The following is a 25,563-nucleotide window of genomic DNA, read 5'->3' as shown; positions in this document are numbered from 1 at the left end:
CCACCAAAGTGGATAACTTCACATTTATCCACATTAAATTGCATCTGCCATGAGTTTGCCCACTCACCCAACCTATCCAAGTCACCCTGCATCCTCTTAGCATCCTCCTCACTGCTAACACTGCCACCCAGCTTCGTGTCATCCGCAAACTTGGAGATGCTGCATTTAATTCCCTCATCCAAGTCATTAATATATATTGTAAACAACTGGGGTCCCAGCACTGAGCCTTGCGGTACCCCACTAGTCACCGCCTGCCATTCTGAAAAGGTCCCGTTTATTCCCACTCTTTGCTTCCTGTCTGCTAACCAATTCTCCACCCACACCAATACCTTACCCCCAATACCGTGTGCTTTAAGTTTGCACACTAATCTCCTATGTGGGACCTTGTCAAAAGCCTTTTGAAAATCCAAATATACCACATCCACTGGTTCTCCCCTATCCACTCTACTAGTTACATCCTCAAAAAATTCTATGAGATTCGTCAGACATGATTTTCCTTTCACAAATCCATGCTGACTTTGTCCGATCATTTCACCGCTTTCCAAATGTGCTGTTATCACATCCTTGATAACTGACTCCAGCAGTTTCCCCACCACCGACGTTAGGCTAACCGGCCTATAATTCCCCGGTTTCTCTCTCCCTCCTTTTTTAAAAAGTGGGGTTACATTAGCCACCCTCCAATCCTCAGGAACTAGTCCAGAATCTAACGAGTTTTGAAAAATTATCACTAATGCATCCACTATTTCTTGGGCCACTTCCTTAAGCACTCTGGGATGCAGACCATCTGGCCCTGGGGATTTATCTGCCTTCAATCCCTTCAATTTACCTAACACCACTTCCCTACTAACATGTATTTCGCTCAGTTCCTCCATCTCACTGGACCCTCTGTCCCTTACTATTTCTGGAAGATTATTTATGTCCTCCTTAGTGAAGACAGAACCAAAGTAATTATTCAATTGGTCTGCCATGTCCTTGCTCCCCATAATCAATTCACCTGTTTCTGTTTGCAGGGGACCTACATTTGTCTTTATCAGTCTTTTCCTTTTTACATATCTATAAAAGCTTTTACAGTCCGTTTTTATGTTCTCTGCCAGTTTTCTCTCATAATCTTTTTTCCCCTTCCTAATTAAGCCCTTTGTCCTCCTCTGCTGAACTCTGAATTTCTCCCAGTCCTCAGGTGAGCCACTTTCTCTGGCTAATTTGTATGCTACTTCTTTGGAATTGATACTATCCCTAATTTCTCTTGTCAGCCACGGGTGCACTACCTTCCTTGATTTATTCTTTTGCCAAACTGGGATGAACAATTGTTGTAGTTCATCCATGCAACCTTTAAATGCCTGCCATTGCATATCCACCGTCAATCCTTGAAGTGTCATTTGCCAGTCTATCTTAGCTAATTCATGTCTCATACCTTCAAAGTTACCCCTCTTTAAGTTCAGAACCTTTGTTTCTGAATTAACTACGTCACTCTCCATGTTAATGAAGAATTCCACCATATTATGGTCACTCTTACCCAAGGGGCCTCTCACGACAAGATCGCTAATTAACCCTTCCTCATTGCTCAAAACCCAGTCCAGAATAGCCTGCTCTCTAGTCGGTTCCTCGACATGTTGGTTCAAAAAACCATCCCGCATACATTCCAAGAAATCCTCTTCCTCAGCACCTTTACCAATTTGGTTCACCCAGTCTACATGTAGATTGAAGTCACCCATTATAACTGCTGTTCCTTTATTGCACACATTTCTAATTTCCTGTTTAATACCATCTCCGACCTCACTACTACTGTTAGGTGGCCTGTACACAACTCCCAGCAGCGTCTTCTGCCCCTTAGTGTTACGCAGCTCTACCCATATCGATTCCACATCTTCCCGGCTTATGTCCTTCCTTTCTATTGCGTTAATCTCTTTATTAACCAGCAACGCCACCCCACCTCCCCTTCCTTCGTGTCTATCCCTCCTGAATATTGAATATCCCTGAACGTTGAGCTCCCATCCCTGGTCACCCTGGAGCCATGTCTCTGTGATCCCAACTATATCATAATCATTAATAACAATCTGCACTTTCAATTCATCCACCTTATTACGAATGCTCCTTGCATTGACACATAAAGCCTTCAGGCGCTCTTTTACAACTCTCTTAGCCCTTTTTAATGCTTGCCCTGGATTTGTCGGCCTGCCACTTTTACTTTTCCCCTTTGTACTTTTTGCTTCTACGCTCACTTTACACTCCTCTGTCTCTCTGCACTGGTTCCCATCCCTCTGTTGTGAACTAACCTCCTCACGCCTAGCCGCTTTAATTTGATTCCCACCCCCCAACCATTCTAGTTTAAAGTCACCTCAGTAGCCCCCGCTAATCTCCCTGCCAGGATATTGGTCCCCCTAGGATTTAAGTGTAACCCGTCCTTTTTGTACAGGTCACACCTACGCCAAAAGAGGTCCCAATGATCCAAAAACTTGAATCCCTGCCCCCTGCTCCAATCCCTCAGCCACGCATTTATCCTCCACCTCATCGCATTCCTACTCTCACTGTCGCGTGGCACAGGCAGTAATCCCGAGATTACTACCTTTGCGGTCCTTTTTCTCAACTCCCTTCCTAGCTCCCTATATTCTTCTTTCAGGACCTCATCCCTTTTCCTACCTATGTCAGGATGTTGTTTAGCCAGGATGTTGCTATTGAATGGGCTGTCAAGATGAATATGTCAATCATTTTGTTTGATAGCTGATAAGCTACTCATTTATTTTAGAGTATTCATTTAAAAATTAGTCCAAAAAAATCTCAAAAGTAGAGAAATTTATTTGTTAAATCATTGCTAGGGCTAGATGCATGTTATAAAGATTAGCTTTATTTGTCACATCTACATTGATATATCTACAAGATATAGGAGCAGAATTAGGCCATTTGACCCATCAAATCTACTCCACCATTTAATCATGGCCAATCGAATTTTCCTCTTGGCCCCATCTCCTGCCTTCTCCCCATATCCATTCATGCTCTGACCAATCAAGAATCTATCAACATCTGCCTTAAATATACATTGTACATAAAGATTTGGCCTCCACAGCTGCCTGTGGCAAAAAATTCCACAGATTCACCACTCTCTGGATGAAGTTAGCATTCATTTCAAGAGGACTAGCATATAAAAGCAAGGATGTGATGTTGAGACCTATAAAGCACTGGTGAGGATGTGTTTCATCTAAATGCAGTCTGGGTGAAGTGATACCTGCTAAAAGTGAGAAAACTATAGGTAGTTTAATGAAATTTAAGTGTGTGCTGCTGAGGAGTAGCTCGGAGTTTGTAACTTTTGATATTTTCTGAATGAGAGTTTGGAGAAGGCGTTGATTTTTGTCTATGGCTGATATCTGTATTGCTTTTTGTTGAATGTATTTGAGTACTATACCAGAGAGCAGAGTCTGAGGGAATTGGATTTTTGTAAACCAAGTCTTCCATGACCTAGACAACCCCTATATTGCATTTTGCCGTGCAAAGAATTGTAACAGGAATGCAGCTTGTGTACAAAAGGCTTCTTCACATGTTTATGCTTTAATTGAATTTGAATACTAAATATATTTTGCTGTATTGATTATTACCACAGTGATGTTTAGATCTTGAAGAATAAAATGCCAATGTATTTCAACAGTTGAAATAAATGTTTGTTCTCGTTCTGTTCCACTCTTTAGGTTTTTGTAATTATTTTGTAATGATAGGGAAGTATAGTATTATTTTCTGACTTATTTCTTTATTGATATTTGGAAAGTAGGGATCCTCCTGGGTGGATCAGGAGGAGAGATAATGGTGGGCTAATCTGGAAGGTTAGATAACGCAGGATCCAGGGCAAGCTAACCAATTGGCTTGAAGGTAGGAGGAGGAGGGTGGTGGTAGAGAGTTGCTTGGAGGAACAAGACCAGTGGTTTATCAGAGGAATCAATGATGTGTCCACTTTTGTTCATCAGTTATATTAACGATTAAAATGCTAATGTAGGTACCAAATTTAGTAAGTTTGTGGTATAATGGACTGTAAGAAGGTTATCTGAGATTCGCAAGGGATCTTGGTCATCTGGGCCAGTGGGCTGAGGAATGGCAGATGGAGCTTATCTCAGAAATATACAAAGAATTGCATTTTGTTAACACAAACTAGGGCCAGGCTTGCACAGTAAATGGTTGGGTCCCTTGGAAGTGTTGTCGAGAGATCTAGGTGAGCAGATACTAGATATAGTTCCTTGAATTGGTGACTTCAAGGCAGAGAGAGTGGTGAAGAAGGTACTTGGCATGCTTGCCTTCAGCAGTTAGGGTATACTGTAGAGCGCTGGAGTTGGGACATCACATCACAGCTGTACAAGCCTTTGGTAAGTCCGCATTTGGAATACTGCATATAGTTCTGATCTCTCTGCAACCAGAAGGATGGCATTAAACTGAAAAGAAATAAAGATTTATGAAGATATTACTGGGACTGGAGGGTTTGAGTATAAGGAGAGGCTGGATATGACAAGACTCTTTTCCATCAAGCTGAGAAGATTGTGGAGTGATTTTATAGAGGTTTATAAAATCATGAGGAGCCTAGATAAGAGAATAGCCACAGTCTTTTCCCCATGGCAGGAGAGTCCAAAACTGGAGAGCATGGGTTTAAAGTGAGAGGGAAAAGATTTAAAAGGGACCTGCAGGACAACTTTTTCACTCAGCAAGCTGCCAGAGAAAGCTGTAGAAGCAAGTACAGTTAGACATTTTAAAGTGTGAATAGGTACGTGGATAGGAAACATTTAAAGCAGGGTTTCCCAACCTTGGGTCCATGGACCCGTCGGTTAGTGGCAGGGGTCCATGGCATAAAGAAGGTTGGGAACCCCTGGTTTAGGGGAATATGGGCCACAGCAAGCAAATGAGACTGGCTCAGTTACATAACTTGTTTGGCATGGAAATTATATTATCTGAATGGTGGCCGATTAGGAAAAGGGGAGGTGCAACGAGACCTGGGTGTCATTATACACCAGTCATTGAAAGTGGGCATGCAGGTACAGCAGGCGGTGAAAAAGGCGAACGGTATGCTGGCATTTATAGCGAGAGGATTCGAGTACAGGAGCAGGGAGGTACTACTGCAGTTGTACAAGGCCTTGGTGAGACCATACCTGGAGTATTGTGTGCAGTTTTGGTCCCCTAATCTGAGGAAAGACATCTTTGCCATAGAGGGAGTACAAAGAAGGTTCACCAGATTGATTCCTGGGATGGCAGGTCTTTCATATGAAGAAAGACTGGATGAACTGGGCTTGTACTCGTTGGAATTTAGAAGATTGAGGGGGGATCTGATTGAAACGTATAAGATCCTAAAGGGATTGGACAGGCTAGATGCGGGAAGATTGTTCCCGATGTTGGGGAGGTCCAGAACGAGGGGTCACAGTTTGAGGATAGAGGGGAAGCCTTTTAGGACCGAGATTAGGAAAAACTTCTTCACACAGAGAGTGGTGAATCTGTGGAATTCTCTGCCACAGCAAACTGTTGAGGCCAGTTCATTAGCTATGTTTAAAAGGAAGTTAGATATGGCCCTTGTGGCTACAGGGGTCAGGGGGTATGGAGGGAAGGCTGGGTTCTGAGTTTGATGATCAGCCATGATCATAATAAATGGCGGTGCAGGCTCGAAGGGCCAAATGGCCTACTCCTGCACCTATTTTCTATGTTTCTATGAAATGTTAGGATTGAAAGGCTTGTTTCCAGAGCTATATAACTCTATGATTCTGTGAGCAGGTGTAGGTTACCTGAAATTAAAGAACTCTGTATTCATGCTGTTTGCGTGTAGCCTGCCCAGGAGGAATATGAGGTGCTGTTCCTCCAGTTTGCATTTGGCCTCAGATACTGGAGCTCAAGTATATAGCCTGGGAGCTGTGGTATCTGACCAAAACCATGTCTTTATGTATGCACTTGAGCTCTTTAAGAAATAAGATCATTTTTATTATTAATTGAACAAAGGAAGGTTAAAGAAGTCGCTCTTTTAGCTGATTATTTTCTGTGTTTTCCAGACTGACCAACAAAAATATTATTCACAGAACTCCAGAGTGGACCTTGATTGCAGTTGTGCTGCTTTCAGTGTAAGTGTTTCACAATGTTACTTTTGTTCAAAACTTAATATAAAATGTCCTTGAGAAGAGTTTATATTGGATAAATTGAACTCGGCCTTTTCTCCTTGGAACAACGGAGGATGAGAGGTGGCCTGATAGAGGTGTATAAGATGATGAGAGGCATTGGTCGTGTAGATTGTCAGAGGCTTTTTCCCAGGGCTAAAACGGCTGCCACAAGAGTGCACGTTTAAGGTGCTTGGGAGTAGATACAGAGGAGATATCAGGGGTAAGTTTTTTACACAGAGAATGGTGAATGCGTGGAATGGGCTGCCGGCAACGGTGGTGGAGGCGGGTACCATAGGGTCTTTTAAGAGACTCCTGGATAGGTACATGGAGCTTAGAAAAATAGAGGGCTATGGGTAACCCTAATAATATCTGTATTGGGCCAAAGGGCCTGTATTGTGCTGTAGGCTTTCTATGTTCTAAATGATTAGTAGTTACATAAAGAAGTTTAAAAGTATGAAGACTTTACATTTATCAATTTCTTTACAGTTATGAAAATAGTCTGCAGTGGAGTTTGCTTTCATCATATGAAATAATACACTGAAAATGTACAAAGTACACACTTTACTGTATAAAATTTCATAACACTCATATCTTTCATAATCTGAAACTCTAGATGTTGTCCACTCTTGTTGCATTGGATTTACTCATTTTAATTCCAGCTGATGGGCCGCCTTTACAGGATTAGTCTTATAACGTATTTGTATGTTGTTTTACATCGCACATCATCAGGTTGGTTGATTCAAGATCTTTTCATCCAGGTTCACCCATGTCCTCAGCTGACGTTTATAGTACCTGCTTATTTTAGTAAACACCGCTGTCTTGTTCTGAATTGAAGATATCATGGAAAGCTACACTGTAATCATTTTTCTCTCTATGCTACAGTTTTGGGTCCTTGTGCTGTAGATGCGTAATATAGAGTTGCTACAGTTTTGGGTCCTTGTGCTGTAGATGCATAATATAGAGTGAATTGAATAGCTTACAAAATGTTAAAATTTATATTACTGTTTTATTTATGATTAAGTAAAGTAACTTGTATGTATTTAAATATATCCAAATCCAGTTAGGGAAAAGCTGAGTTAAACTGGAATAAGTTCCTAAAATGAATGTTTGATCTTTTTTAAATTTTGAATTGAACAAACTGAGATTCCTTCCAGTGCAGCATTTAAGCATTATATATATTTTAATGTATGATTTAAGGGAGATTGGAAAAATTTCCTTTCAGTGTTTTGCTTCATCATGAATTAATGCATTTGGGTAACAAGGTCATTGTTTTGCAAACAACAGGAATTCTGCAGATGCTGGAAATTCAAGCAACATACATCAAAGTTGCTGGTGAACGCAGCAGGCCAAGCAGCATCTATAGGAAGAGGCGCAGTCGACGTTTCAGGCCGAGACCCTTCGCCAGGACTAACTGAAGGAAGAGTGAGTAAGGGATTTGAAAGCTGGAGGGGGAGGGGGAGATGCAAAATGATAGGAGAAGACAGGAGGGGGAGGGATAGAGCCGAGAGCTGGACAGGTGATAGGCAAAAGGGGATACGAGAGGATCATGGGACAGGAGGCCTAGGGAGAAAGACGGGGGCGGGGTGACCCAGAGGATGGGCAAGAGGTATATTCAGAGGGACAGAGGGAGAAAAAGGAGAGTGAGAGAAAGAATGTGTGCATAAAAATGAGTAACAGCTGGGGTACGAGGGGGAGGTGGGGCCTAGCGGAAGTTAGAGAAGTCAATGTTCATGCCATCAGGTTGGAGGCTACCCAGACGGAATATAAGGTGTTGTTCCTCCAACCTGAGTGTGGCTTCATCTTTACAGTAGAGGAGGCCGTGGATAGACATGTCAGAATGGGAATGGGATGTGGAATTAAAATGTGTGGCCACTGGGAGATCCTGCTTTCTCTGGCGGACAGATGTTCCATCTACGCTCTGTCCGCCAGAGAAAGCAGGATCTCCCAGTGGCCACACATTTTAATTCCACATCCCATTCCCATTCTGACATGTCTATCCACGGCCTCCTCTACTGTAAAGATGAAGCCACACTCAGGTTGGAGGAACAACACCTTATATTCCGTCTGGGTAGCCTCCAACCTGATGGCATGAACATTGACTTCTCTAACTTCCGCTAGGCCCCACCTCCCCCTCGTACCCCAGCTGTTACTCATTTTTATGCACACATTCTTTCTCTCACTCTCCTTTTTCTCCCTCTGTCCCTCTGAATATACCTCTTGCCCATCCTCTGGGTCACCCCCCCCCCCGTCTTTCTCCCTAGGCCTCCTGTCCCATGATCCTCTCGTATCCCCTTTTGCCTATCACCTGTCCAGCTCTCGGCTCTATCCCTCCCCCTCCTGTCTTCTCCTATCATTTTGCATCTCCCCCTCCCCCTCCAGCTTTCAAATCCCTTACTCACTCTTCCTTCAGTTAGTCCTGACGAAGGGTCTCGGCCTGAAACGTCGACTGCGCCTCTTCCTATAGATGCTGCTTGGCCTGCTGCGTTCACCAGCAACTTTGATGTATGTTCATTGTTTTGCATGTTGTTTCCAATGAAGACCTCAACCGTTATTATTCTTGTTGTCTAGCCCCTATCCTCTATTTCTTTAATTCTATAATCATTCTCATGGCATTGTCTTTAAACCACTCTGCTGTCAAAATTTTAGTAGAGTTGTTGTGATAATTTAATTATTAATTATTTAATCAGATTCTGATACTCTACATTTATTCCATAACTATAATGTTCCTTTTTAAAAAAAGGTCATAAAAATTTCAAGAATTTGTTAACTGTTACATATGTATACTGACCTCTACACACTGAATAATGTTCCAGTTATTTTAACTTTTGCAGTCTATCACAGGAAATGTATTTATTTAGTTATTGAGATACAACATGGAATCTGTTCCCTTTTGGACCTTTGAGCCAGTCCGCCCAGCAATCCCCTGATTTAATCCTAGCCTAACCATAGGACAATTTACAATGACCATTTAACCAATCATCCAGTACGTCTTTGGACTGCGGAAGAAAACTGGAGCACCCGGAGGAAACCCACATGGTCACAGGGAGAATGTCCAGGCTCCTTACAGGCAGCGACGGGAATTGAACCTGGGTCACTGGTACTGTGAAGCATTGTGCTAACCACTACACTACCGTGCCACCCAAATTGTGATCTCGTGGATACGAGACTGAGTATAAAATCATCCTTGTTGAGGAATTAATTTGAGGAATAAAATTGAAATAAAATTATCTTGTTAGCATAGCACTCCATCAGAAATTATGCATATTATTATCAATGTGCATGATAGCCAATAAATTCTGGGTTTAAGTCAAGTCAAGTTTATTGTCATTTAACTACATACATGTATATAATGTTAATAACCATTAAATGCATATAGAAACGAGACAACATTTAGTACGGGAGCAGTCTCCAGGGCGCAGGCCTGGGCAGGGTTGTATGAAAGACCAGCAGTTGCCCATGCTGCAAGTCTCCCCTCTCCACGACACCAATGTTGTCCAAGGGAAGGGCATTAGGACCCATACAGCTTATGATTATAAAGACACGTAGTCCTCTTTTATTGTCATTTAGTAATGCATGCATTAAGAAATGATACATTATTTCCTCCGGTGTGATATCACAAAACAAAGGACAAAGCAAGACTGAAAAAACTGACAAAACCACATAATTATAACATATAGTTACAAACAGTGTAATAATACCATAACTTGATGAAGAAGTCTGTGAGCACAGTAAAGTTCAAAGTTTCTCAAATGTCCCACATCTCACGCAGACGGGAGAAGGAAGAAAAACTGTCCCTGTCATGCCGACCACAATCCGACTCTGAGTCATCCGAAAACTTCGAGCTCTGATCAGCTCTCCGACACCGAGTACTGAGCGCCATCTCTGTCTGAACGATTCGACCTCCTTCTCGGTCGCCAAAAGCAGGCAAGGCCGGGGATTTTGAGGCCTACCCTCCGAAAGCTTCCCGATCACACAGTAGCGACAGCAGCGAATGGGAGTTTCAGAAATTTCTCCAGATGTCCCTCTGTGCTTTCACGTCCATTCTCCATCAAGTCAGAATTGTCCATGGCCCCTATTTAACAGATATGATATCATTTTTCACCGGAGAGCTGTGCACAAGCTTGGCACCAGTGTCGTCGCAGAGCAATGTGTGATTAAGTGCCTTGCTCAAGGACACAACACGTTCCCTCAGCTGGGGCTCGAACTCACGACCTTCAGGTCGCTAGTCCAATGCCTTAACCACTTGGCCACGTGCCCACACATTGTAAGGTATGGAATAGATTAACCAGTGACACTTTGAATATGATCTGGCAGGGAGTTCACCAGTCTAATGGCTTGAGGGAAGAAACTATCTCTCATCCTGACCATTCTTGTTTTTATGCATTGTAGTCTCCTGCCTGATGGTAGAAAGTCAAAGAGGATGCTGGATGGACGGGTGGCATCCTTAATAATACCAAGGGCCCTGCATATGCAGCGCTCCTGATAAGTGTCCCTGATGGATGGTAGGGAGACCCCTATGATCCTCTCAGCTGTTCTCACAGTCCTTTGTAGTAATTGCAGTCCGATGCTCGACTTGCTGGTCGCTTTATCCATGTTTCATTTTCTCATATAAATGCTATCTTTCTCTTTGCCTGTTATTTGCTGGATTTGCATATTAATTATTTATTAATCTAGATACCAATTTAAATCAGTCCACGGCCTAAACACAGTGTCTTTTAATTTTGGCAATTTAATGCTGAAGTTACAATATAAAGTTTTAAGTAATGGTGAGAACTGGGAGAAACTGCACTCTGGCAAAATCAGTCCAGTTTGTGCATTTTACTGATATTGTGTGATTTCACCAGTTTAACGTAAAGTGTAGTGCTTTGTTTGGAGAATAACAAAAATAGTTGAGAATTTGAGGTGCTACAGAGAGATTCATGAAGCCCCAAATGAAAAGAATATAAGCTATGAGGAACACTAGAGATTCTGTAAATGCTGATTTCCAGGGTAGCAAACACCAAAGTCTGAAGGAGCTCTGCAAGTCAGGCAGCATCTGTAGAATCAACATTTTGGACCAAGATCCTTCTGGCTAAATCCTCATAAAGGGCCTTGGTCCAAAATGTTAATCGTTTATTCCTCTCCATAGCTGCTTCCTGGCCTGTTGAGTTCCTCCAGCATTTTGAGTGTGAAATTATGAGGAACAGTGAGGTATGGTCAGGTTATAGATAATACAATTTATAAGGGAGAACAAAATCAGAATCAGATTTAATATCACTGACATATGTCATGAAATCTGTTATCCTAGCGGCAGCAGTACAATGAAGTACATGATAAATATAGAGAAAAAATGAGTTACATTAAATATATATATGTCTAATAAATAGTTAAGTTAAAATAGGTAGTGCAAAGTTACAAAAGTAGTGAGGTAGTGTTCATGGATTCAATGTCCATTTAGAAATCAGGTGGCAGAGGGGAAGAAGCTCTTCCTGAATCATTGGGTGTGTGCCTTCAGGCTTCTGTACCTCCTTCCTGATGATAACAAAATATGTTCTGGGTGGTGGGGATCCTTAATGATGGACCTATGCAAATATCTTTATTATAATAATAAGTATTTCTTATGATAGCAATAATTAACTTGTAACCCATAAATCATACACCCAGTTGATTCGAGATCCTTGAGCACTTGGCACTTATGTGCAGTTCCATTCTTATCCACATTTTAATGTTGAAAGAGCGTGGACAGCATTATCCGGCATTCTCGTGATATTTTGCTAATGTCTTTATATTGGTAGAAATAATTGCAGTCTTTGATCACTGTTAACACTTTAGTTATAGAACAAAATCATTTACTTTCTAATTGCAACCAAAATTCTGTGTATGGGCCAAGTACTACATGTAGCCTTTGACATGAATCCTGCATTTTAAATAAATCACTGGTGGTTTAATGCTGTGCCAGAATAATAAGTTTTATCAGTTTTGAAGCTTTCGAACAGTTGGAATATTTTCAACTTGAATTACGGAATTGTAAAGATCTCACTCCAGGCTGTACCATGCTTCTCTTTGGCCTGCCAGGTCAGAGGAACTTCTTGGGTGGAGATGTTCCCAGTAGACATTCGCAGCTCAAAATATGCTGCAGGCTATCTTCACAGCATCCTCAGCATTGCATTTCCTATCCTTGATATTACTTCAGTCTGACACATTATTTCAGCTTTCCTGTCCCAGGGAAGTAAATTCAAGCAAGTGTTAGTGAAGGCTTCAGTAAGCCTTGCATCTGTGTTATAAAGCCAGCTACTGCTCAAATGAGTCATTAAATCAGAACACAGAAAGTAACTTTACTGGAATGCTTTGATATAAATTTTTAATCGACTGTAAGAACAAATCTTTTGTCATTTTTATTCCTAACTTGTATGGGTGAACGGCTAATTTGTGAAACAGATCTTATGAATTTTTTAACGTTTCTGGCACAAAATTCACTGCATTCAGTGGTAGCCATAGAATGCAACAGAACAGCAGCAATTTACTTTCTATAAATTTAGACTCTTTAATGTTTTTGCACACTTGAATAGATTTCATAAAGCACCCGCAAACCGAAAATGTCATGCTAGTTTTTGTTTTGTTCGCTGCTGTGATTTCAGCCATGACCAGTTACAGAATAACATTTACAGATTCAAAAACATTCAAGAGGGTAATGGATACTGTTCTTAGTACTTTGTGGTTTTTACTGATTTTCATGTGCTTGCAAACAGCTAGTTCTGAACTTGCACTATCCGATTAAAACTCATCAAATTACATTTGTAATTTGTAATTCACAAGTTAGTGTTGTCAATTGTATGGATTTCAATATCCCTTCCAAATTTACAGTTGTGTTTAACCTGAGAGAGCAATTTGCAAAATTAAATGATGCAGATAAATGCATCTTTCAATATTTGCTAGTATAAATGTATGCATTATTTTTTCACATTGCTAGGATTCCTGCTGGATGTGTATTATATACCCTGGGTGAAAGCTAATGGAAAGCTTTCAGAGCTTTTGCACGAAAAATGTCTTGGCTAATTTTTTATCTGAACTGGCACTGAGTTGTGGTCAATTTTGCCAACAGAGCTTAGATTTAATCCTCCAACATTTTCACCTAAAAGCATGAGCGTGGTTGTACTGTACTGGGAGTAAAGTGCTAGCTTTGGGATATACATTGGAACATACTTCAAATGATGTGGATCACAGGACAAAAGCCATCAGTCATTTCAGTTAACTCTGCTATTCAAAGATATACACAAGAGGCAATATTCAACTGACATGCACAGCTCCAGAATAGATTCCAGGATGGTTTCAGTTGCGCTTGTTTATTTGCTTAACATTAATTTCTGTGTAAGATACAAGATGAAGGCTATGTAATTAAAGGAGACGGAAAACACCCCAAAAAATTGATTCTAGTCTGAAGGCTTTTCTTTAAAAATGTGAAATGCATGTACCCAAGCAATTATTCCTAAAAACAAACAGTTTTCTTGTTGTATAGCAAATTATCTCTCATATTTACCCAGCTTTTAAAGCTAATGGCACATGCCATAAATTTGGCAACTGCCAAAATTACTTAAGGTAACTTATTCTATATATAGTCTGAAATATCTAAGTTGTATACACTCACTACAGGCATGGGGTGAATCTGAAACAGCCCTTTTCTCTCAAAGATTTGACAGAATCCAAGGGAAATATCTCATATTGCTGATGGAGTGGCTCTGCAGCAATGACAGGTGGAAGCTTCGAACGAGAGCAAAACTGAATCTGATCTTCATTAGATTAACGGCTCTATAACATGAGCTAAGTATATAATGTTAAGGGAGTGAAGGAACTTGATTGTGAAGAGATTTGAGTCCACAAATCTGTTGGTAAGAATCTAAATTATTACAGCTATTAAAAGCTTAAAACTAATGTTTTATGTGGAGAAAATATTTGAATCCAGTTTGAGTGGAGAGGTAGAGACAATGTTGCCTCAGCACTGGTAGCCTGGGATTCAGGTGTGTAAGTTTGTATTCACTTGTATCACCTTCTGAAATATTTGCCTTGCAATATCTCCCACCCCAAATACCCCCTCTTTAAGTTTCTAATTTATGTCCTGTTATTTGTAACCATTCCTCCAAAGTACATCAGGACTCTTGTTAATTTAACCTGTAGGTCAAGATAGCTGTTGTAGATAGAGCACAAGTGTTCTGCAAAAAGGTTGCAGAATATAATAGATAGGGTGGAGGAGGCGCATGCGAATTTCTGCCTCACCTGGAAGTGCAGTTTATGTCACTGGAATATGGTGAGGGAGTAGGTGCAGGGACACACTGACCTATCTCCTCATCCTTCTCCATTGCCGTGGTGGAGCCAAATCCAAACTAGAAGAATAGCATATCGTATTCCTTTAGTGTAGCTTACACCTCAATGGTATGAACATTGAAATTTCAGATTCCAGGTAACCCACTCTTCCTGTGTGTCTATCCCACTTTCACTCGTCCACCCAGGCAATCTCTCCATTCACATTTTCCACACTTTTCTCAACCCCCCCCCCAACCTGCCCTTGTTCCCATATAAGACATGCCCTCTTCCTGTTATGACCTTCAGAGGTGATACAGGATCCTGAAGACCCATATTCAAGAGTTCTGGAACAGCTTCTTCGTCTGTGTCAATAGATTTCTGAATAGACCATTAATCCATGAATACTCATTATTTTTGAAGTATTTATTTATGTTGTAATTTAGAATTTTTTTTGTATCTTTGCACTTTCTTGCTGCTGTAAAACAAAAAAAATTGACATTATATGAGATACTGGTAATAAATCTGATTCTGCCTCTGACTCTGATTCCATCACTTGGTTATGTCTGTCCATCACCACATATCTATCTATCTATCTGAGTTTATTCTCCCTTGATTCACCTTTACTGTCTCTTCCCCTTCGTGGCTCCAGCGGTCTATCTTCCCTATCCACCTGCACTCCCACCTCATCTGATTTGCTTCTACCTATCACCAACCAGATTCTGTGTCATCACCGCCCCCCACCACTTCGATATAGAAACATAGAAACATAGAAAATAGGTGCAGGAGTAGGCCATTCGGCCCTTCGAGCCTGCACCGCCATTTATTATGATCATGGCTGATCATCCAACTCAGAACCCAGCCTTCCCTCCATACCCCCTGACCCCTGTAGCCACAAGGGCCATATCTAACTTCCTTTTAAACATAGCTAATGAACTGGCCTCAACAGTTTGCTGTGGCAGAGAATTCCACAGATTCACCACTCTCTGTGTGAAGAAGTTTTTCCTAACCTCGGTCCTAAAAGGCTTCCCCTCTATCCTCAAACTGTGACCCCTCGTTCTGGACTCTTTTTCCTGTAAGTTCTCAGCACTGATGCAGCGTCTCAATCTGAAGTGTATGTCATTCCTTTTGCCTCCACAGTCGATACTTGACTCTCTGAATTCTTAAGCGGTTTTTAGGTTACATTATCTGCAGTTTTTTTGATTAGTTTGATGTTCCTGCATTCCATCATGTTCACCACTTGATGGCTCTGCAAAAGCAACATAAGCATGGAAACATAAATGTGTATCACAATGGTGCTGAATGCACAGAGAGCCAGACCTCCTCATTGATCTAAAAATGTTCAGCTACGCTTCTGGCCAGACATCACCCCCCCCCCACCCCATTCTATTGAAATTAACTCTCTGCCATTTAGGATTGCTTCTTGCATTTCTGCATTTCTAGTCTAAATCTTATGATCACTGTGCCATTAGAATTGCCTCACTTCACCCATCTTTTCCCACAAAATTGGATCTGCAATGCCTACTTCCTTGTTGAGCTGAAAGCATACTGATGGAAGAAGTACTGAACACATATCAAGAAATCCACAACCTCTTTGCCTTCTAAAATTATCCCTATCTTTCTACTGGCAGCTGACATCCCAGGATCGATACACTGCATTTGCTGAGCGTCTGTATAATGTTCCTGCATATATGCAGCTCTCGCTATTTGGTGAACTATAGATTCAAGATTGTTAATGTCAATTCCTTCACACAAATGTAAAGGAGAACAAAATATATCCCTGATCCGATGCAGCATAAAAAAAATACAAGATAAAGAACACAATAATAATCAAAAAACACAATAAATATAAATATATAGCTTATATGCATAGATTGATTGTATGTCCATAAAGGGAATCTAGGCGCAGGAGTGTCTGTACATATGGTAATTAACAAGAAATGATAAAGTATTGGTGGAGGGGGGGTGTGCAGAGGTGGGTTAGTGGGTGAAGGTATTGATCAGTCTTTCTGCTTTGGCAAACAAACTGTTGTTGAGTCTGGTGGTCCTGGTGTGGGTGCTCTGTTGCTTCCTGTTGGAAGTGGGACAAGCAGGGTGGATAGGATCATTAGGGCCCATTTCCAGCGCCTTTTCGTATTTATGTCCTTGATAGCAGGTAGGCAAATACTGGTGAAGTATTGCAAATTTTGACCAGCTGTTGTAGAGCCTTCCTGTCTGCCTCAGTGTAGTTTCCATACCATGCAGTGATGCAGCTTGTTAGATGCTCTCTACTGCATATTTGTAGAATGATGTGAATATGGTGTGCATTGCTCAGCTCTCTTCAGCCTCCTCAGAAAAATAGAGGGGTTGGGGGCTTTCCCGATTGTGTAGAATGTTTGTGATATGGTTCCTCTGTGTTACTTAACTCTAGCCAATGAATTCTGGCCTTGCCCTCCTCTCTCCAGAATTAACTGATATATTTCTTAATCACTGCTGCCACCCATTTTTTTTTCTTCCCTATGTTTTCAAACACCTTGTTTCCAGGAATGTTAGATCTTAGTAAACACACACAAAATGCTGGAGGAACTCAGCATGTCAGGCAACATCTATAGAAAGAAATAAAGAGTTTACATTTCAGGGTGGGACTCGTCATCGGACTGGAAAGGGAGGGGGAAGAAGTCAGAATAAGACGGAAGGCGGAGGAGTACAGGTTGGAAGGTGATAGGTGAAGCCAGGTGAGGGGAAAGATATGTGATTGGGGAAGGTGGGGGGGAGTTAAAATGAGAAGCTGTGAGGCGATAGTTGGAAAAGGGCTGAAAAAGAAGGAATCTGATAGGAGAGGTGAATGGACCATGTGATAAAGGGGAGGAGGAGGAGGGGCTGCTCCTCCAGCACTTTGTGCGTGTTTACTCTGGATTTCCAGCATCTGCAGGATCTCTTGTGTTTATGTACTCAGTCTTGGTCTTTTGGCTGAGCATTGTTTCAGTCGTAGTCACAATGTTTTCCCACATTGCTAACTATTTGTGTTGGTGGCTCACCGACCTTATTCATTACAGTTTGTGCATTTACACAACTTTATTCATAAGCATGTTTTCATAGCTTGGCCCTTGTAAGCCTGTGGAATAATCTTGGTTTATTATTTGATTATAACCTTAACTATGCATTTCCGTTTACCTGTGGTAATTTTTACCGCTTTTTTTAAAATCAGGTATTCATCTACTTGTGTTTTAAAACTATTCAAAGACCATATTTCCACTTTGAGGAAGGGTTGCAAGAACTTAGCACCACTGAGGAGAAATAAAAATAATTTTGTCTCTGTTAAATGGGCAGACAGACCCTGATCTTTTAAACAGATATCCCTGCTTCTAGGTTCTCCCACATGCACCATATATTCACCCTGTCAAAACCTATCAGGGTCTTGCATGTTTCAATCAAGTACTTATTCTTTTTTAAACTCCAGCAACATTTTTCAAGATCTAATTCCAAGGTAACTGATAAGAGATTTTGTTGGGTTTGTGGAACAATCTATGTTCCGTGCCTATTCTGGTATCTGTCCCCCACTTTTCCTTCGCTACATCGACGACTGCATTGGCGCTGCTTCCTGCACGCATGCAGAACTCGTTGACTTTATTAACTTTGCCTCCAACTTTCACCCTGCCCTTAAGTTTACCTGGTCCATTTCTGACACCTCCCTCCTCTTTCTAGATCTTTCTGTCTCTGTCTCTGGAGACAGCTTATCCACTGATGTCTACTATAAGCCTACTGACTCTCACAACTATCTGGACTATGCCTCTTCTCACCCTGTCTCTTGCAAAAACGCCACCCCTTCTCGCAATTCCTCCGTCTCCGCCGCATCTGCTCTCAGGATGAAGCTTTTCATTCTAGGACGAGGGAGATGTCTTCATTTTTTAAAGAAAGGGGCTTCCCTTCCTCCACTATCAACTCTGCTCTTAAACGCATCTCCCCCATTTCACGTACATCTGCTCTCACTCCATCCTCCCACCACCCCACTAGGAATAGGGTTCCCCTGGTCCTCACCTACCACCCCACCAGCCTCCGGGTCCAACATATTATTCTCCGTAACTTCCGCCACCTCCAACGGGATCCCACCACTAAGCATATCTTTCCCTCCCCGCCTCTCTCTGCATTCCGCAGGGATCGCTCCCTACACAACTCCCTTGTCCATTCGTCCCCCCCCATCCCTCCCCACTGATCTCCCTGCTGGCACTTATCCGTGTAAGCGGAACAAGTGCTACACATGCCCTTACACTTCCTCCCTTACCACCATTCAGGGCCCCAAACAGTCCTTCCAGGTGAGGCATCACTTCACCTGTGAGTCGACTGGGGTGATATACTGCGTCCGGTGCTCCCGATGTGGCCTTTTATATATTGGTGAGACCCGACGCAGACTGGGAGACCACTTTGCTGAACATCTACGCTCTGTCCGCCAGAGAAAGCAGGATCTCCCAGTGGCCACACATTTTAATTCCACATCCCATTCCCATTCTGACATGTCTATCCACGGCCTCCTCTACTGTAAAGATGAAGCCACACTCAGGTTGGAGGAACAACACCTTATATTCCGTCTGGGTAGCCTCCAACCTGATGGCATGAACATTGACTTCTCTAACTTCTGCTAGGCCCCACCTCCCCCTCGTACCCCATCTGTTACTCTTTTTAATGCACACATTCTTTCTCTCACTCTCCTTTTTCTCCCTCTGTCCCTCTGAATATACCTCTTGCCCATCCTCTGGGTCACCCCCCCCCCCCGTCTTTCTTCCCGGACCTCCTGTCCCATGATCCTCTCGTATCCCCTTCTGCCTATCACCTGTCCAGCTCTCGGCTCCATCTCTCCCCCTCCTGTCTTCTCCTATCATTTTGTATCACCCCCTCCCCGTCCAACTTTCAAATCCCTTACTCACTCTTCCTTCAGTTAGTCCTGACGAAGGGTCTCGGCCTGAAACGTCGACTGCGCCTCTTCCTATAGATGCTGCCTGGCCTGCTGCGTTCACCAGCAACTTTGATGTATGTTGCTTGAATTTCCAGCATCTGCAGAATTCCTGTTGTTAACTGATAAGAGAAATAATTTTAACTCCCCTGACTCCTCTGCAATTTGATATGTTTCTGCTGTATTCCACCCTCCAGAACTATACATTGAGTTTCCATTGACAGCTGTTTGCATGACCCAGCATCCACATAATTCATCTGAGATACCAGGTTCAGCTTCCTCCATCTCCTGACCTTTCTGTTGCCTGCAGAGATTAACTTGCCTTGTAAAAATATATTTGAGAAATAAAAAAATACTTCTATCCCTAAAGGAGCATAACTCCCAAGAGAGCAGGGATAAATGTTGTGGATTAGTAAAAGCAATGAAAGCTCCTGTTAGATGGTTGAAAGGTTAACAAATAGGATAGATCACAAAAGAAGTACAGGCAGTCCCCAGGTTACGAACGAGATCCATTCCTAAGTCTGTCTTTAATTCAAATTTGTAGGTAAGTTGGAACAGGTACATACGGTTCTTATTTAGAGTCAGTTAGTCAAATGTTTGTCTTAGTATATAGTATATATTTTACCTTTCTATGCAGAACTTTTCTTTTTCTCGTCATAAATGGCCTTGTAGCAGCTGAGGCCCTTGTTAACTGTACGGTAAACTTTGGTGAACCTCTCTGTATTAGGATCTTGCTCCTCTAACTTTGCCATCCCTGCTTCAATGAGACAAAAGGCTTCAGCTAACTCTTTTGTCAAAAACTTTTTTGGTTCTGGAGTTTTTGGGTCCCAGTCTTCTTCCTCAAATGCTATCATCACTTTATCTTTTAAAATTGTTCCCATCGTTGACTGACTGTAGCTTAACGCTTTTCCAATGACCAATGGCGTTTCATCTCTTTCCGATCGCTTTATTATTTCCACTTTATTTTCAATCGTGATCGTTTTCCTTTTCTTTGATGCATCACCAGCACTTGTATCGGATTTACGCTTTGGAGGCATGGTTACAAGTGTAAATAAGAGAAAAATTTAAGCCAAGTACAAAGTTACACACTCAACGCAGTGTTAACGGCAACGTGATCCGACTTAAAATGGCGGACGGCGTTCTCCTTCCTCGAGCTAACGAACCGCTGAAGCCGCGCAATGTTTTCATGACAGTCACAAAGTAGTGTGTGCGTTCGTTATTATGAACCATTGTACTTAACTCAGATTTTTAATATAATAGGCCTTATGGCAGTCCGTTCATAAGTACGAGTTGTCCGTAAGTCAGACGTTCATAACCCGGGGACTGCCTGTAACTAATTAACTATGGTGAGCTGCGAAAGGTTGTTTTGGCCCATTGAAGGATTCAAAAGATAAATCTTGAATGAATCCTCCGGGGGGGGGGAAAGAAACTGAAGGGATAAATTTGTAACATTTTACAACCTATTATTAATGCTCAGCTCTGAGCAATGTGTTGCAGTTTTCATGTTGACAATGCAAAGACTAAAATGGCTAAGGATACAATTCTTGATATCAACACTCCTAAAACAGAACAATGGCTAGTCCACATAACATCCCAGCTGTTATCACCTACAGGAGGGATGCAGTTTAGGAAACCTCTTATTGGATTTAGGAATTGTTTCTATTGCTTACGTGGTTCTAAAATACAAGAGCAAAAATCCAATGCTGTGGCTTACAGGGTATTGGTCAGACTGCCCCTGGTTTAATGTAAGCAGTTTTGGGCCCCTTATCTAAGAAAGGATATACTGGCATTGGAGAAGTTCCAGAGGACCTTTACAACAATGATCCTGGGAATGGCAAGTTTAACATATGAGGAACGTTTAATGTTCTGGGCCTGTACTCACAGGAGTTTAGAAGAATGAGGGAGGATCTCATTGAAACTCTCCAAATACTGAAAGGCCTAAATAGTGTAGACCTGGAAAGGATGTTTACAATTGTGGAAGAATCCCATTTAGAACAGAGATGAGGAGGAAGTTATTTAGCCAAGGAGTGGTGAATTTGTGAAAGTCATTGCTACATATGGCCAATGAGCCCGAATCATTGGATATATAGAGTTTGTCAAATGTGTTCAGGAGAGTTTCCTTAATAAGTGGAAGTCCCAACAAGAGAGTGTACAATACTGATTTGCTATTAGGGAACGCGACAGGCAGGTGACAGAAGTTTGTGTAGGGGAATACTTAACGTCTAGTGATCGTAATGCCATGAGTTTCAAAGTAAATATGAGAAAAAGATAGGTCTGGTCTGGGGGTTGATGTTTTAAGTTGAAGAACGGCCAATTTTGATGGTATCAGAAAGATGAGGTAAGTGTAAATTGGGACAGGCTATTTTCTGGCAATGGTGTAGATGGTAAGTGGGCGGTCTTGAAAAGTGAAGTCTTGCAAGGACAAAGCTTGTATATGCCTGTCCAAATAAAAGGTAAAGATAACAGATACAGGGAATTTTCGTTTTCAAGAGATATTGAGGCTCTGGTTAAGAAAATAAGGAGGTACATAGCAGGTATAGGCAGGCAGGAACAAATGAGTTGCTTATGGAGTATAAGACATGAAAGAGAACACTTAAGAAAGAAATCAGGAGAATGAAATGAAGGCATGAGGTTGCCGTAGCAGATAAGGTGAAGGAGAATCCTGAAGAATTCTACAGATATGTTAAGAGCATTGGTACTCTGGAAGATCAAAATAGTAATCCATGAGTGGAGCCAAGATAGGTGGGGGAGAGCTTAAATGATTTTTTTTGTGTTAGTATTTACTCAGGAGACAGACACAGGCTCCATAGAAGTAAAGTAGCAGCAACTTCATAGACCCTATACAGATTACAGAGGAGTAGGTGTTAGCTGTCTTGAGGAAATTAGCGTGGATAGATCCTCAGGGCTTGACAAGGTGTTTCCTTGGACCCTGTGGGAGGCAAGTGCAGAAATTGCAGGGGCCCTAGCAGAGATAATTAAATCATCTTTAACAACAGATAAGGAATCAGAGGATTAGAGGATAGCTAATGTTTTTTTGCTGATTAAAAAATGCTCTGAAAATAAAACAGGAAATTATAGGCTGGTGAACCTAACATCAGTTGTGGGAAAGTTATTGGGAGGTATTCTAAGGAATCTGATATGTGAGTATTTGGACAGACAGGAATGATTAGAGACGGTCAGCATGACTTTGTGCATGGTAGGTGGTGTCTAACCAAGTTTTTCAAGGAAGTTACCTGGGAAGTTGATGAAGACAAGGCAATGAATATTGTTTTCAAGGGCTTTTGCAAGGCCTTTCACAAGGTCCTGCATGGGAGGTTGGTCAAGAAGGTTCACTCACTTGGCATTCAGGATAAGGCTTTGTGGGAGAAGCCAGAGAGTGGTAGTAGATGGTTGCCTCTCTGACTGGAGGCCTGTGACTAGTGGAGTGCCAAAGGGATCGAAGCTGGGTCCATTATTGTTTGTCATCTGTACCAGTGTTCTGGATGATAATGTGGTTAACTGGATCAGCAAATTTGCAGATGACACCAAAGTTGGGAGTGTAGTGGGCAGCGAGTAAGACTACTGAGGCTTGCAGTAGGATCTGGACCAGCTGAAAAAAATGGGCTGAAAAATGGCAGATGGCATTTAATGCAGACAACTATGAGGTGTTCCACTTTGGGAGGACAAACCAGAGTAGGACTTGCACGGTGAGTGGCAGGGTACTGAGGAGTGCAATAAAACAGGGGGATCTTGGAATACAGATCCATAATTCCTTGAAAGTGATGTCACAGGTAGATAGAGTGTAAAGAATGCTTTTGAAACATTGGTCTTCATAAATTAAAGTGCTAAGTAGAGGAGAATGAAGTTAAGTAAGATGTTGGTGAGGCCTAATTTGAAGTATTGTGTGCAGATTTGGTCACCTACCTACAGGAAAATGTCAGTAATGTTGAAAGAGTATGGAGAAGATTTACGAGGATGTTGCCATGACTGGAGGACCTGAGTTATAAAGAAAGATTGAATAGGTTAGGACTTCATTCCTTGGAATATAGAAGATTGAGGGGAGATTTGGTAGAGGTATACAATATTCTGAGGGGTATAGACGGGGTAAATGCAAGTAGGCTTTTTCCACTGAGGTTGGGTGGCACTACAACTAGAGATCATGGGTTAAGAGGAAATGGTTTAAGGGGAACATGAGGGGAAACTTCTCCACTCAGAGGGTCATGAGAGTGTGGAACGAGCTGGCAATGCATGTCATGTCGTCGGTGAATTTATAATCGAGCAAATAAATTACACTTAATGAGGTATTACCAGTGTTTAATGGCCCAGACTGTAGTAGGTACTTTTTACTGGGGCAGGTGTATTTGATTTAGTAAATGATATTAAATCAAAATAAAATCCAAGTCTGATGACAGAAGTTAAATGGCTGAATTATGTGCAGGGCTGATGCACTGATTGTGACACAGACTTTATCTTGCTGCAGAATCTTTTATTGAGTTATTTACTGAAATTGTGTGAAATATAATAACGTGGCATTGCTGAAGCCCAGTGGCTACTTATCGGCGGCAAAGGAAGCAACTAAGTACTTTATTAGTAACACTTTTTGGTCAAGATAGAGTCTGTCCCCAAGAGTGAGGAAAACCCAAGGTCTGATCCATTCTAAGCATTAGGCCAAACCGTGGCAGTGGGCTCCAAGTCCCTGAGCATATCAAAGTGACAGGGCCTGTGCCTGAGAGCGAGGAATGACCTGATGCTTGGACGATTTAATCGCCGGGCCAGATTGAAAAGGTCATGGTGTCGGGACCAGAAGCAAAGGATGGGCCAGTTCTCCTTGTCCTGTATTTCCCCCGCTAAGGTAGAGCATTCCTATGAAACCTTTCGTGCCAAAATGGCGTGAAGCGAAGAAACAGTTAGCATTAATTTATATGGGAAAAACTTTTGAGCGTTCCCAGACCCAAAAAATAACCTACCAAATCATACCAAATAACACAAAACCAAAAATAAATAACACTAACATATAGTAAAAGCAGGAATGATATGATAAATACACAGCCTATATAAAGTAGAAATCATGTATGTACAGTATAGTCGGGAAGATGAAGGCAAAACCGATTTGTGGGGAAGAAAAAAATCAGCACGTACGCGCACGCGCACATCACATGGGCACGTCACGCATGCGCACACAGGTGCCCGCGCAAGGCTTCATGGTCATGGTAGTCTCTCCTGGGGTAAAGTGTCCCGGGATTTAACTGGTACTTTTGTCCCTTATTTGGGAGTGAGAAAGTTGGCAACCCTAACTGTAAAAGACATGTTGAGGTGAGTTTAACACTATTTGAACACCCCCCTCCACCAACCCCCCCCCGGTCAGCCGGTCTGCAAGAATATTGTCAATATTAAACCGGTCCGCGATGCAAAAAAGGTTGGGGACCCCTGCTGTACCTGATGGTAGCAGTCAGAAAGGAGCATGGCCTAGGTGGTGAGGATCTTTGATGATGGATGCTGCTTTTCTATACAACATTTCATATAGATTTGCTCAATGGTTGGAAGGATTTTACCCATGATATACTGAGTCGAATAAACTACCTTTTGTAGGATATTCTGCTCAAAGGCATTGGTGTTCCCATATCAGGCCATAATGCAGGTAAGGTGCATATTACAGAGACACTCAGATATAAGAGTAGACGGAGCATTAACTATAATTGTGACAGGTTGCAGGGCTTCCATAGACCACCCGTGAAATTAAATGACAATAAAAAGCTAAAACAGTAATAAAGTTGATCAGTTGCAGGCATATTTTCAGCAGCAAAGATGTGTCTATATTATCAAGCCACTTTTAATAACAGTCTAGTTCTGTACAGTATTTGCTAAATGTTCTAGTCAGACTTAATATCTTGTTTAGTATATAAATAAAATACTGTAGAACACTCACTTATCTACCTGTTTGATGGCTTCAGTGGCTTAACTTCATCCAGCTGCTGAGAGAAACTGCACATGTTTATGTAGCTAAATATTGTTAATTTGATTATTGCTTGAGAAAGTATTACAACTATAATAAAGTTTATGAATATTATCTTTGCAGTTTGTACAGGTGAGCATTTTTTCATTGCTGAATCTTGATAGAGCTATCACTTACTGCTGTAGATTCTCACCTGTCATTGTGCCGTTTTGAAAATGATTTCATATTCTGTGCTCACAAAAATGACTGACAGCTGTCATTGTACAAATGAAATGAAGAGGAAGAAAATTTATAAACAAGAGAAAATCTGCTGATGCTGGAAA

At 41.7% G+C, this 25,563-nt stretch overlaps 1 protein-coding gene across 3 annotated transcripts in view; it reads left to right on the top strand.

The window, feature by feature from the left end:
* The window catches only part of rpap2 (RNA polymerase II associated protein 2), a 124,708-nt gene that overhangs the window by 63,808 nt on the left and 35,337 nt on the right, over nt 1-25,563 (top strand). For all 3 annotated transcript variants that reach the window (XM_063064655.1, XM_063064657.1, XM_063064656.1), the window contains exon 10: nt 6,003-6,071. In XM_063064655.1, the coding sequence (XP_062920725.1) occupies nt 6,003-6,071 (69 nt within the window). The remainder of the gene's footprint in view (nt 1-6,002; nt 6,072-25,563) is intronic.

Source organism: Mobula hypostoma, chromosome 12 (assembly GCF_963921235.1).
Source record: "Mobula hypostoma chromosome 12, sMobHyp1.1, whole genome shotgun sequence".
Lineage (NCBI taxonomy): Eukaryota > Metazoa > Chordata > Chondrichthyes > Myliobatiformes > Myliobatidae > Mobula > Mobula hypostoma.
The sequence above is the reverse complement of the archived record's forward strand: the minus strand, read 5'-3'. Positions and strand labels throughout refer to the sequence as shown.